General features: G+C 42.5%; 1 protein-coding gene across 1 annotated transcript; it reads right to left on the bottom strand.

The window, feature by feature from the left end:
* Nucleotides 1-396: 396 nt before the first annotated feature.
* Nucleotides 397-14471, bottom strand: SERINC1 (serine incorporator 1). The gene is made up of 10 exons (XM_075862400.1): nt 14334-14471; nt 12199-12360; nt 11907-12100; nt 11645-11724; nt 9250-9387; nt 8140-8309; nt 5606-5696; nt 5334-5475; nt 4791-5018; nt 397-1162 (listed from the first exon to the last, which is right to left on the bottom strand). The coding sequence occupies exons 1-10, from the start codon at nt 14370-14372 to the stop codon at nt 1024-1026; spliced, it is 1383 nt and encodes a 460-aa protein (XP_075718515.1). The 5' UTR covers nt 14373-14471; the 3' UTR covers nt 397-1023.
* Between the last annotated feature and the right edge of the window lie 206 nt (nt 14472-14677).

The following is a 14677-nucleotide window of genomic DNA, read 5'->3' as shown; positions in this document are numbered from 1 at the left end:
TTCATCAACAATCACTGCATTGTTCTTGGTACGTCAGTGCCAAACTTTCATCTAGATACCCATTCTTCTGGGAGGAACTCCAGACAAGTGGCACTGGTAGATTACAATCGTGAACTACTTTTCTGTCCAAGAAGTCTATACTCACACAACTCATCCAGGCCAACTGTGTGTTCTGTGGAAAATGCTCTAGTATACAATGGTAACCATTAAAAAAGTGTAGCTAAACATTTGGTGGGGGTTCGAGCACTGAGACCCCACCAATCGCTATTTTTTCCGGAAAGCCGATGTATCGGTGTATGGGCTCATAGACTTTCTATTGAGTCCGTATACAGATACATTTATTTCCGGAAAAGGCCGAACAGACACGAAGCGGCTGAGCGCTAACGCTTCAGCTGCTTCATTCTAGCGATTGGTGGGGTCTCAGTGCTCCGACTCCCACCAATCCAAACTTCTGACACGTCGCTATGACATGTCAGAAGTTTGTCAAACATTTAGCTACACTTTAACACGGCTAACTTTATGGTTCCTCAGAAAGGGATGGATTATAAAGTATACAATATTTCTGGTCATTGACCTGTGTACTCTTACCTCTTAAAATCCATACATTCAAAGGAGCGATAATATTATACCGCCACACCACTTACATAAGCCAGACATAGTGACATGTTCCAATCTGAGCAGCGCAGTGATGCCTCCCCATCGTACATTATCAGGACTGCAACTGCTGGTTTATGTGCCAAATTTTCATAATGAATGACTATTTTACAAGTGTGTTATTTTCTTAGCTTTGTCAAACATTTATCACTTCAGAAACAATATCTTACACTATAACCGTACATACCGCAGTGAGAATGAGATGCCTATTCTATGGAGTGCAACTTTAAAATGACTAATCTTACAGGGCAAACCGCGGCATCATGCAAAGGTTGCCAAGACAGCATGCGAAACTGGCAAATGTTACTATACAAGCCTAGTGCTCCTGGCACATGGTGACATACTGCATACTTTACTGCATTCATTTCACTAATCAAAGTCACGATTGGTCAGCACCAATGGAGCAACCAGTGTCCAAAAATACAGAACGATGCACACCCAGCTTGATGAAATTTTCACCCAAACAGATGGCCATTTGCTTGTCATTGTCTCATAAGAAGAATCAGGGCTAGAATAAAAAAAACAAATGGAAACGTTAGTAAATGGTCTCACATTAAACACACAGAAATGACGGCTCCTGTCACGGGGTGGGATATATTAGGCAGCAAGTGAACCGTCAGTTCTCGAAGTTGATGACTACGTCTGAATATACACTAAAAGGGATTTTTCGCTTTGGACAATTCCTTTTGGTTTGAAGGGTGCTTTGATGATCTGCAGATCTTCGTGTGTCCGGCTCTGAAACAATCCGCGATCAACCGGAATCTGTGTGGAACCCGTCAGCAAGTGTTCAAATTCCCTACAATACAACTGCAGCGAAAATGAAGCATTCCATGATGCCCACTAAGCTCAATTGGCTGTTCGAGTAATGTATTGACGTGCTTGTGCCCTCAGAGTGAGAGACACTCTTTGTAGGCGATCTCCGCACTGGCTAATAGACAAGGGTCCTAAACAAGTGACTCCCCTTTATTAAGGCAATGAAAATGGGTTTTCTAACACAGGCATGCCCTTTAACCTCTTCCCTCTACAGCCTTTTTTTTATTTTTTCTTGCTTTTTCCACCCCACCTTCCAAAAGCTGTAATGTTTTTATTTTTCCATCGATAGAGCTGTATGTTTGCGTAATATGAGTCAGAGTTTTTCACCGCACCATTTCTTGCATCATCGAAATTCGCTGGGAAGCTGAAAATATTTGTGGGGTGGAATGGGAAAAAAAAAACATGGATTCCTTCTTTGTTTTTACGGTTTTGAACATTATATTGAGCGATCCTATCAAGTGATCCCATCAATTACCCCAGTCAGAATGGGCAACATTCGATTAATGTCTGAGGTACATGAGGGGGTTAATTACTAATAATGTGAGGCACAGAGGTTTAAAACTGATATCATGTGCCTCACATCACAAAATGGATGGACTTTATATTTTTGTGGTTTTTTTTTGTTTTGGTATCGAGAATCGCAATACTACACAAAGTATCAGTATCGAAGTCCAAACTCTGGTATCGTGAAACCCTACGTCAGGGCAACCTTCCCTATAGAACAATTTATAAAAGGAAAACCGGTAACTCCAATCATGATTGAGGGGACAGGAATTTCCCATCGTCCTTTTTAATAGGGAAGAGCGGTTACAGGTTCTCTTTAAAGAGAACCTTTCACCTGTCCATACATGTGCAGCTGAGTGCAGCATGGAATAGGCAGGGCTGCACAAACACTGGAGAACTTTACATTTTTTTTAAATTATTTTTCCTATCTTCCTCCGTTATTTACATATCGGTGCCATTATATTTGGTGCCCGATATATAAATAAGCCCCTGAACTGTCAATGGGGCGTTTCTATCTAACTAAATGGCAAGGGGGCGTGATCTCTTCCCCAATCTCTTGTCCAATCAGCTACAGACAGTGTCAGGGCGGCTTGCGCTGCGTTCCCTCCCGAAAGAATACACACAGACTGGTGGTTCTGCAGAAAGCGCTCTCTGATTGGACAGTGTCAGAGCGAAAACATCACGCCCCCTTGCCAATTAGTTAGGTAGAAACGCCCCATTGACAGTTCAGGGGCTTATTTACATATCGGGCACCAAATATAACGGCACCAATATGTAAATAATGGAAGAAGTTAGAAAAAGAATTTCAAGTGCCTCAGGGTTTGTGAAGCCCTGCCTATTACATTCCGCACTCAGCTGCACATGTATGGGCAGGTGAAAGGTTCTCTTTAACCCCTTCCCGCCGCAGACTTTTTTCAGATTTTCATTTGCGTTTTTTCCTCCCCACCTTCCAAAAGCCATAACGTCTTTATTTTTCCGTCGATATAGTATTATGAGGGCTTTATTTTTGCGGGACGAGTTGTAGTTTTTCGTAGAACCATTTATTTTGCCATATAATGTACTAGGAAACGGTAAAAAAATTATTTGTGGGGTAGAAAATGAAAAAAACAGCGATTCCTCCATGGTTTTTTGCGTGCCGTTTTTACGGAATTCGCTGTGCAATTAAAACAACATGTTAACTTTATTCTGTGGGTCAATACGATTACGCCGATACCAAATATATATAGTTTTTCCTATATTTTACAAGTAAAAACCTAAGTGTAAAAAAGAACATTTATTTTGTGTCGCCAAATTCTGAGAGCCATAACTTTTTTATTTTTCCGTCGATGATTTCGTGGTATGGGGGCTTATTTTTTGCGAGATAAGCTGTAGTTTTTAATAATACCATTTTGGTGTACATGCGACAGTTTGATCACTTTTTATTTCATTTATTGTGGGAGATTAGGTGACCAAAAAATAGACATTCTGGCGTTTACAATTTTTTTTTTTTTACGCCGTTCACCGTGCGTGTTAAATAATGATATATTGTAATAGTTCAGACTTTCACGGACGTGGCGATACCAATTATGTTTATTTTAAAACAATTTTACTATGCTCTAGGGGGAAAATGGGTAAAGGTTGTTTTTTTTTAAACTTTCATTACTTTTGTTTTTTTTGGTGTAAAAAAAACAAAACTTTATTTAACTAATTTTTACTGTTTTTTATTAGTTCCCCTAGGGGACTTCAACCAGCGATCATTAGATCGCTTGCACGATATACTGCAATACTAATATATTGCAGTATATCGTGATTCTGACAGGCAACTATTAAGCCCTGCCGGAGGTGCACAAAGATGGCGGAGCTGGGGGCCTTCATTAAGCCCCCAGGCAGCCATAGCAACCATCGCCCTCCCCCCCCGCGATTGCGTTGCGGGGGAGGCACGATTAGCTGTTGCCCCTCTCTTTCTAACGATTTAAATGCTGAGGTCGCTAATGACCGCAGCATTTAACGAGTCAAACGAGCGGGATCGTATGGAGCGGGTTCACTCCGTGAGCCCGCTCCATACTTCCCCTACCCGACTTCGGCGTATGGATACGGCAAATGTCGGAAAGGGGTTAAGGCCGGGTTCCCACGTAGCGTTAACACTGTGGAGTTCTCTGCGGAAATCCTGCAGCATTTACAGTAGAAAAAAACTGGATGAGATTTAGAAAATCTCATGCCCACGCTGCGGGAAAAAAAAAAAAAATGCAGAAGAGTTGTGTGGTAAGTGTTCTGCGGTGCGACTTTCAATCCCGCAGCTTCAATTTATGCTGCAGCTTCTGTGCGGAGATGGTGTCTGTTCAACCCATAGACTTGAAGGGGGAGCATAAATTCCTCAACAGATTTGTTTCATTTACGCAGTTGTTTAAAGTGTTTACGCAGCAGAAATGCAGTACAAACTGCTGGAAATCCGCAGGTGCACATATACTTTGCTATAATCAATGCTGGACACAAGATCCGCAGGTAAAACGACCAGCCCGCAAAATGCGAAAGAACGGACATGTTCCATAATTCCTAGAACATTTCCACGGCACTGACACCCTTCCGTAGTGCTACGGAAAGCTGTCAGTGTTCAATGAAAGTGAATGGCTCCGTTTTTGCGGACCGCAATTGCGGTCCGCAAAAACGGAGGTTTTTTACGGTCGTGTGCATGGGGCCTAATACAAAGGGAAGCCATGGTTTCTGGTTTACTTTCCGTTCATCTGTTCCTCTGACAGAATGGATACCCCAAACGGAACCTGGTGATGATGTGAACAAGGCCTTACAAATGAAGGTCATTTTATAAATATTAAGTAACTCACCTGTACCAATTGGTAAGAGTCATCATGATGTAAAGTGAAGCCAAGAAAAGCATGAAGTGAAAGAAAGAGTAGCTGTAAGTGACCCCATCTTGCTCATTGTCAACAGCACGGTGCACGTCATCAGAGTCACCCGGGGAGCCATCACTTCTGCTCCCATCTTCTAGAAGTGTGGATTCATCACTAGTCAGGGTCAGCTTGTTCACCTGGCTATTAGATGACGTCCGAATGCTGTGAAACAAAAGCCAAAATAAACATTGTTATAAGGAAGTTTAGTAACTAAGGAAACGTTTATTTGAAGCTTTTTACAGAACATTAGCTAAAACAATGGGCCTCGTTTATCAAAACAGTCTAAAAAAGAAAACTGTTCTTGTTGCCTACAGCAACCAATCACAATGCAGTTTTCATTTTTGTAGATCAGTTTGAGAAATTGAAGCTGAGCTCTGATAGGTTGCTATGGGTAACAGTTTTATATAGCCAGTTTTGATAAATGCAGACCACATTTCTAACCAAGAGTTAATAACTGTATAATGTATGTGTATATACCTGGAGTATAAGACGCAGAGCAGGAAAAGAATAAGCCCAACAATTCCTTGGGCGTCCCACCACTGCACTACCTGAACTTGACCTGGAGTGCTAGTGGAATTGAAGCCAATGATGCGGAGCAAGCTGGGATTGCATTTCCGATCTGCAAAACAGAGTTAAAAAAAATAATAATTGTGAATGTATTAAAATGTGTCCCCACTAATGCCTGCATTTGCTGGGGAGTCTTTATACGACCATATTTAACTGCTGAGAATCCCATATAATGTACATACCAGGCTCATTGGTCATGGCAGACCATGTCAGATACATGGTGTAGATTGTGATCACAGAAGATTGAAGCAAGCCAGACCTTGGCTGAGATTCCTAGAAATGAAAATCAAAGAAAAAAAACCATAGAATTCATATATTATCATGATCAGGAAAACTGGCTTGTTCAGAGAAGCTGCGGTAATGGTTACAAATGTTTCCATCAGCGTTTGGTGATATTAAAGTGGACCTGTCACTTGTCCTATGCGGCCTTCTCTGAGAGAATATATAGTTATTACTGCTCTTACACACGACCGAGATCGGGCCTTGAAAAACGGTCTGAGTGTCGGCTGGATTTCCCGGCTCAACCATGGTACAGGTGAACGGGACTCCTGGCATCATAGATGTTTATGATGCCAGGAGTCTCTGCCTTCCCTGTGGAACTGCTGTTCCATACTGTATCATTTTATTGTATGGAACAGCAGTTCCGCAGGGAAGGCAGAGACTCCTGGCATCATAAATATCTATGATGCCAGGAGTCCCGTTCACCTGTACCATGGTCAGGCCGGGAAATCCAGCCGACACTCAGACCGTTTTCCACGGCCCGATCTCGGTCGTGTGCAAGAGCACTTAGGGTTTGCTCAGGTATGTCAATGTAAAAAAAGAAATAAACAATTCAGGTCAGGCTTACAAGTAGAGTATTTTCTGCCATTTAAAAAAAAAATAATAATAATAATAATTATATATATATATATATATATATATATATATATATATATATATATATATATATGAGAGATGTCACGATACCAGAATTTGGACTTCGATACCGATACATTGTGTAGTACTGCGATTTCGATACCAATTTCGATACTTTGCCAACAGTAATAAAAAAAAAAAAAAGGTCTTCCGTTTTCTGATGTGAGGCGCGAGGTGTGATGATGAATTTTGAATATGCCCCACATTAATAGTAATTAATCCCATCATGTTTCTCAGTCATAATGGGTTAATGTGTGAGGTACATGATGGGGTTAATTACTATTAATGTGAGGAACATGGAGGTTAAATTCATCGCACCTCGCGCCTCACATTAATAAGTGAGAGAAAGCCGTGTTTATTTCATTTTTTTACAGCGTACACATCATAAATGATGCAAAAACATTGTTGTCCGCGCCATTACTGAATGTGTATATTTTATGTATTGAGACTTATTTTAATGTTTATTGTCAGAAAGGTGAATGTGTGTTTTTTAAAATTTTATATTACTTTGTTTTTAAACTTTAATGTACTGACATATATCAGATATGTGCCAGTACATTAGCCTGTGGACGGATAATACACAGGCAGTTGTTAGGACATACCTCAGTATGCCCTAACAAGAAATATGGTAGGACAGCCCTGGGGTCCTTGAATGGACCCTGGGCTGTCTGGCCATATATAGTATGGCCCTCGATTGCGTCACAGGAATTCCCTGTGACGCGATCCAAGGGGCATCCCCCCTTCTCATTTTCTCCTGAATGCTGCAGTCAGCTTTGATGGCAGCTTTCACGGGAATAACGGCGGAGATGAGAGGTTTCTCTGATCTTCGCAGTTATAGAGCGGGGATGCGGCTGTGTAATACAGCCATTGTCCCGCTCCTGACGGGAAGTGTGCGCGCAGTCAGCAAGAGGAGATATGGTCGGCGCTGCACTAATAAGCGGCGGTTCAGGCACTGAAGACAGAACATGGGGGTGTTTTGTAGTGCGCCCGCCATGTTATGTCTTCAGGGCCGCGCTGGCCGCATCACATCATCCTGACCCCGTGCACTTGTTATCAGTACTCCGGAGCGGGGCAATGACTGTATTACACAGCCGCGCTCTCATACATTCATGTGTTACTATACTGAGCTGTGCGGCTGCGCAGCTAAGTATCGAAATACAGGAAATAACGGTATCGAACCGTTTAGGGATGCAGAGTATCGAAGTTTCGATGCATCGTGCATCCCTAATATATATATATATATATATATATATATATACACATACATACATACACACACACACGAGCTCGAGTCTCAACTGTATAGGGCAGCATAGGCAAATGACAGGCCCACTTTAATACTCTTGACATACATAAATAAAACTTGAATTACTAAATAAAAATCATATTATACCACCATGCCCATATATTTTATGAAAGTAGACACGTTAAACCTTGTAAAAACGCCACCCAGGACTTGGTACTCATGGGCGCCTTCATGCAATTTTTCTTCAAAGTGTAACGTCGTGTAAAAATTGCATAAAGCCATGTTATAGAGCAGAAGGAGCTGAGCAGATTGATAGATATAGTTTTATGGGAGAAGATTTAGTAGAACTTGTATTTTATTCATTTAAACCCCTGCTCTTTCTAAGTTTACGAATCCAATAGGCGGTCCTGCCAGGACAACTGATCGGTGCGGGATCCAGGTGTCGGACCCCCACCGATCATAAACTGATGACCTATCCTGTGGACAGGTCATCCATATAGAAAACAGCCCCCAACCTGGGCAATCCCTTTACTATAGAAGCTTACATGAACATACCTGAATTTTAGGTAGAACAGACAATATAGAAGCTCCAATGCACAGAAGCAAATTCACACTGATAAAAGCTTTATTTTCTGAGCAGCCATCAGGATGAGTATAGTAGATATAGAAGAGCACTATTGCTACCAGAGACAGCGCATAGTTAATACCAGTAGCTGACAGCAAAGCTAAGGAAACAAAGAAATCTATATTAAAGACAACAACTGGCATCAAAATGCTGTTATCTAGGTTTTTGCACAGACATTTTAGTATTATATAATAAATATATTGTGTATGATAGGAGAGCTAGTTTCTTCATATAACAAAGTGAGAGCATCTGGAAGTGGATAAGAGATAGATAGATAGATAGATAGATAGATAGATAGATAGATAGATAGATAGATATGAGATAGATAGATATGAGATAGATAGATATGAGATAGATAGATATGAGATAGATAGATATGAGATAGATAGATATGAGATAGATAGATATGAGATAGATAGATATGAGATAGATAGATATGAGATAGATATGAGATAGATAGATATGAGATAGATAGATATGAGATAGATAGATATGAGATAGATAGATATGAGATAGATAGATATGAGATAGATAGATATGAGATAGATAGATATGAGATAGATAGATATGAGATAGATAGATAGATATTTAGCAGCTTCTTCTACATTTGGAAAGCTGATTGGTCTCATGTGTCCTCTTATTCACTGCTGAGTAACCATGAACGTGAGAACATTTTCCTGGTCTTGTGGGTTACAGCACTGTTGACTGCAATGGTTGACCTGCTGATAGATCTTTGAGATCTATCAGCAGGTCTCTCCGAGCTAATAGCCAAAGAGGTACATTGCTCAACACAGGATTCACAAGGTTCCAGCTCACAGACCTGCACCAATGAGATCTTCTGACAAATAATGTCCAAAAGAGAACCTTTACTCTAATATCTAATCTTTCCATAATCATAACTTCTACATCATGGGGTTAATTGTTCATCAAAAGCATGACGCCTATAAAGTATGTGTGTTGATTCTAATAGTGAACAACAGTTATGAGTAGTATCTTGACTAGTACCTTTTACTATACAGGGGTAGATAAACGTGGCTCACCTGCATACCAGCACCGAGAATTTCCTTCCTCCATCTTTTCAACCCAGGACTCATTCCAAGAATGAGCAAAGTCAATCAGCAAAACGAGCTGGATGAGTATGAAGCAGAACGCTCCACCCATGCCAACGTAGAACCACACTGATCAAAAAAAAAAAAAGACAAATTGTTCACCTCAGTCACAAACAGTTAGGGGAGATTCACACGAACGTTGCGTTTTTGCGCGCGCAAACAACGCAGCGTTTTGCGAGCGCAAAAACCATTTGACAGCTGCGTGTGTCATGCGTGTCTGATGCGCGGCTGCGTGATTTTCGCGCAGCCGGCATCATAGAGATGAGGCTTGTCAACGCCCGTCACTGTCCAAGGTGCTGAAAGAGCTAAATCTTTCAGCACCCTCGACAGTGAATGCCGAACACAACAGCGAAAAACCTGTAAAAAAAAAAGATAAAGTTCCTACTTACCGAGAACTTCCCGGCCGTTGCCTTGGTGACGCGTCCTTGGTGACGCGTCCTTGGTGACGCGCCTCTCTTGACATCGGGCCCCACCTCCCTGGATGACGCAGCAGTCCAAGTGACCGCTGCAGCCTGTGATTGGCTGCAGCCTGTGCTTGGCCTGTGATTGGCTGGAGCTGTCACTTGAACTGAAGTGTCATCCCGGGAGGTCGGACTGCAGGAAGGAGACAGGAGTAATCGGTAAGTTAGAACTTCGGTTTTTTTTTACAGGTTAATGTATTTTGGGATCGCTAGTCACTGTCCATGGTGCTGAAACAGTTTAACTCTTTCAGCACCATGGACAGTGACTATCTCCTGACGTCGCGTACCGATAATTTTTTTGCCGGGATCGGCCAAAACGAGTTTGGCCGAACCCGGTGAAGTTCGGTACGCTTGTCCGGCTTCGCTCATCGCAAAGACACTCCGTTTGGATGTTCGGAAACAGAAAAGCACGTGGTGCTTTTCGGTTTTCATTCATCCTTTTCACTGCTGTTGCGCGAATCACGCTCGTCCCACGGAAGTGCTTCCGTGTGGTGCGCGTGATTTTCACGCACCCATTGACTTCAATGGGTGCGTGATGCGCGAAATACGCAGAGTTATTGAACCTGTCGCGCTTTTTGCGCAGCAGACAAACGCTGCGCAAAAAGCACGGACTGTCTGTACTGCCCCATAGACTTGTATTGGTCCATGCGTGCCGCGTGAAAACCACGCGGCCCGCACGGACCGAATACACGCTCGTGTGAATCCCCCCTTAGGGTCAGATCTAAGAATTAGAGCAGATAAAAGCAATGAGAGGAATATATTAAGACTAGCGCTTCAATCTCTTCAGCTAAATCCCACCCCATGTCTCGCTACTTTTGGAAAGTGGCGAGGGAAATAAAAAGTTGCGCAACTGGTGTACGCTAAAATTTGCTACGTTTTTTATGCCAGAAAACTGGTGTAAACCTTTTGTTATATTTGGTTACGCAAGACATTTAGATGCTGCATGATATTGTTATTTAGACAGGAACCTCACAAAATGAAAGACGTATTATTAAAGGGGTTTTCCAGATGTAAATTCAAACTTTATAATACAATTTGAGTTTTAATTTGGTCTATTTTGATTGGATCAACAGCACTCCAGACTTGAATTCTACTTAAGCAACGATCATGTGTATTTGGGTTTCACATAACTGGAGCACTTCTATATAACTTTTCGCACTACGTAGAGTCGGTCATCAGTTCTGGAAGGCTCACGAGGGTTACATTATGAGCTCCCCACAGCCTGATGAAGGACTCTACGCAGTCCAAAACGTTATATACAAGTGCTACAGCTCTGCTTTGGACTTTGTGAAACTCAAATTAAAATTATTTTTACGCAGAATTCAAATCTGGAGTGCTGTTCATCCAAACAAAATAGACCAACTTACGAACCCTTAGGCAGCGGGATTCAGAACCTGCACACAGCAATCCCTATTGTAACCCATGTGTTGAGCGTGTCCATTGGATGTGTGAGTTTTAATTCAGTCACCAAGAAGTGATCTTCTGGAATGTTTTCTAGCATACACGGACGAGCGATACATACATATGCAGGGAGCTGCGAACATTGTTGCTATATGGCCTTTTTCACACAAACGGATGGGAAAACGGTAACACGCAGAACCCACACTTTTATATGAATGGAAAACGAACTGTTTTTTTGTTGAAGAAAATCGGTTGATAAAAACCAATGAACCCCTCAATTCTGCCGCAGTGGTCACATGCGGTGTTACAAAGTTGGAGTATGCCTTGTGTTTCAGTTAAATGAACCTTATGTACTTACACCCTGAACAACTGGTTAATAAGTATGCCATTGGGATTTGGTTTACAACAGTTATTTTCTGTCAAAACCTTTACTATATGGAGTCTTCTGAAATGGAGAAGCTCACCTGTTGTGAAAGGTCCTTCAGGGATGAAAAACGCGCCCACGGTAATTCCAACGGCTGCCGCAAACTTAAAGAACCAAAAGCTGCAGGGAGAAAGTCAGACATTAATAGTCCATGTGCACAGAGGCCTATGGCGGCGGACACAGCACACTCCTTGTCCACAGTAGGGACCTGTATTGCACACTGTGTGGTGCCTCAACGAGGAACAGTATTCTCTACATATTTTATAATGCAACGTATTTGTAAGAATACAGCTATGCCTCACCCATTATGCACGGCAGCACGCGGGTCCTGGCTACTCTTCACTTTAATCATAAGGAGAGAGAATAGAAGGAAAAACATGGCCATTCCGAAGCACACGCGATACACCGCTTTATACCCAACCAGCACGTCACAGTTCACATGTCCACTCACTCCCGGGATTGAAGATCCACTTCCTCCCTCGCAGAAGCCAGGAATCTAGAAAAGGAATTTCATTAGGCATTGCCATTACAGAAGCACAGAGAGTATAATATGACAGATTATTTCTCCAAATATCTGTTGTAAAATGATTGTACCTTTTTTAGATGCTCCTCCATTCCTGGAACCAACATCACACAAGCAACTCCGACCCCAAGTAGTAAAAAGAATGCGTAGAGGAGTCGAGTAACTGTGGAATTGTTCCCGCTCGGGCAGCAGCGACACAGGAGACATGGCGCGCTGCCACAGAGGCAAGGGATCTGAAATATAGACAGTGACGACCATTAAAGGCTATGGACACCTTTAAAAGATTTTTCTTTTTTTTATTCAATTATAAAAATTACTTTAATTGACTTTTTTTTTTAAATTGTCTTTCATTTTTTTCCGATACAGTTTCTATGTATCCTCAATACATAGGAGCTGCATCGTTCACTATCAGCCGGATCCGTCAGTGACGTGAACGGATTGCTTGGCTGAGAGCGGGTCACATAAAGCATTAACTTAAGGAAAAAAAAAAAAAGTTTTCAAAGATGTACATTACTTGCACATGACTGAGCTCGGGCTGTGAAAAACGGATTTTCCGGCCCGACGGCGGTGCATGTGAATGGGACTCCTGGCATCAGACATTTCTAATGCTGGGAGTCTCTGCCTCCCCACGGAGCTGCTGTTCCGTACTGTGCCGTTTTGTTTGGGACAAAACAACAGTTCCGTGGGGAGGCAGAGACTCCTGGCATCATAAATGTCTATGATGCCAGTAGTCCCCTTCACCTGTACCGTGGTCAGGCCGGGAAATTCGTCCGACAAATGCACCGTTTTCCGCAGCCCGATCTTGGTCGTGTGTCAGAGCTGAGGTGGCAAGTGAACAATTCAATGAAGTCATTTGTCATTGTACAGAAAAATCTGGCCATACACATCACAGAAAGAAGGCAATGCTTAACCGATTCCCCACATGGCAGATTGTTCAAATAATTCCCCCAAAATGACATCAGACGTAACTGGCGGTCACAATAATATCATGGGACAATACAGGTCTGAATATAGAGAATAAAAACCATACACAAGCAAACGAAGGATCATACATGCTTGTCGGACAACTCAAACACTTAAAAATGGGAAAACAGCTTTTCAAAATCTTACTTCTATGCAGAGTTCTAATGACTTAAAGATACAGGCTCACAATCTGAGGCTGCACTACTGAAAGATGCGATAACAACATTCCTCCTTCTCATGTCGGATTCAAATCACCAAATACATGGATGTTCCCAAATACATCTGTTTCTATTCAAGCCAGGTAGGACCAAATATTACTAGACTTTGATCCACACATAGCCTCTGTGAAAAATTCACCTGACAGGAACAGGTCATCAAGACCTCTCAATAGTGCAGCCTCAGGCTTTGGGCCTGTAATCGCAAGTGATCATATCGCAGCATAGATGATGTTTTTCACTTCATTCTAAGGGAAAAACGCAGAAATCATGCTGGATGGTAGCGTTGCCGAGGCACAACACAACACCTAAACAGTCTCGCACACGGATCCTATGCACGAGAGTCTACCCAGCGTGCTGTGCGGCTCTCCGCTCCCGATATGGGAGGACATTATTATAGTGACACTTTGTGACCACAATGTGTATAGTCATTGTGGTTTTTATTTCATTGTTAACAGTAATTCGGAATTTTTCACAGATATGTTACATTGAATGTATTACAGGGTTACAGTATCTTTAAACATAGATGGGCATATGCCATCAATAAACAATTTGTGATGGTCCCACCACTGGAAACCCCACCCATTGGCAATACCAGAGAAAGACTACGGACAAGAACTAAACTCAAGAGCTGCAGAGCTCACTGGCCCTTCTGTTATTGTGATGGGTGAGGGTCCCAGCTGTCAGACCCCCACCGAACACATTGCTGGCATATCCTAGGACCCCACCAAACATCTCCACATAGCTCATCCCCCTGGAGTATGACGTAGGGCGGTATTTTGGGGTTAACTAAAGCTACATATGTGAAGTGGAGGATGCCTTAATAAAGATGACAAAAGATAAATGGCATATTTTAACCCACCCCCACTTCTATGTATTTGCAAGAATGCCAGCTAGGACACTACCCACTGAGGCGGCTAGAAGCCATGTCACTGGCACACATCCGAGCCCTCATAGTAGATGTGTCAGCACCACAACACCCTGTCAATCCCCTACAGCCCGTCCACACTGCAGTCCCCGGTAATTACCCAGCTGGCCGCGGAGCAAAGGCCTAGGACTCCCCCCATATCGGCCGCGGTGTCGTACAATATAAAATGGAGCCTCTGCGATAGCTCCTTGTTTACAACCCAGAGAAGTCACACTACGTCACTACCGCCTCTGTATTCCGCCCAGTCTGGGTGTCAGACAAAGCAAATAGAGGGAATTATTGTACGGGGGCGGCCATTTTACTGGAGACCAGTCTGTGATGGTTTACATTACAATGACACGTTTGGTGTAGATGCAACGGTGAAAAGACATTGGGGTCTCTTGTGTGCAGATGGATAATGCGTGTGGGAATCACATGATGTTACTGTGTTCTACGTGAGAGCGA

The sequence above is a fragment of the Rhinoderma darwinii genome, chromosome 4, assembly GCF_050947455.1.
Source record: "Rhinoderma darwinii isolate aRhiDar2 chromosome 4, aRhiDar2.hap1, whole genome shotgun sequence".
NCBI lineage: Eukaryota > Metazoa > Chordata > Amphibia > Anura > Rhinodermatidae > Rhinoderma > Rhinoderma darwinii.
This window is presented reverse-complemented; position numbering and strand designations above follow the sequence as displayed.

What these genes read in the sequence shown, in the direction of transcription:
- SERINC1 (XM_075862400.1), bottom strand. Translation starts at nt 14,372, where the DNA reads ATGGGGGGAGTCCTAGGCCTTTGCTCCGCGGCCAGCTGG. An exon ending in TTCTCGGTGCTGGTATGCAG is followed by an intron (nt 8,310 to 9,249) that starts GTGAGCCACGTT and finishes TTGTTTCCTTAG; the next exon opens with CTTTGCTGTCAGCTACTGGT. An exon ending in ACTCTTACCAATTGGTACAG is followed by an intron (nt 1,163 to 4,790) that starts GTGAGTTACTTA and finishes TTTTTATTCTAG; the next exon opens with CCCTGATTCTTCTTATGAGA.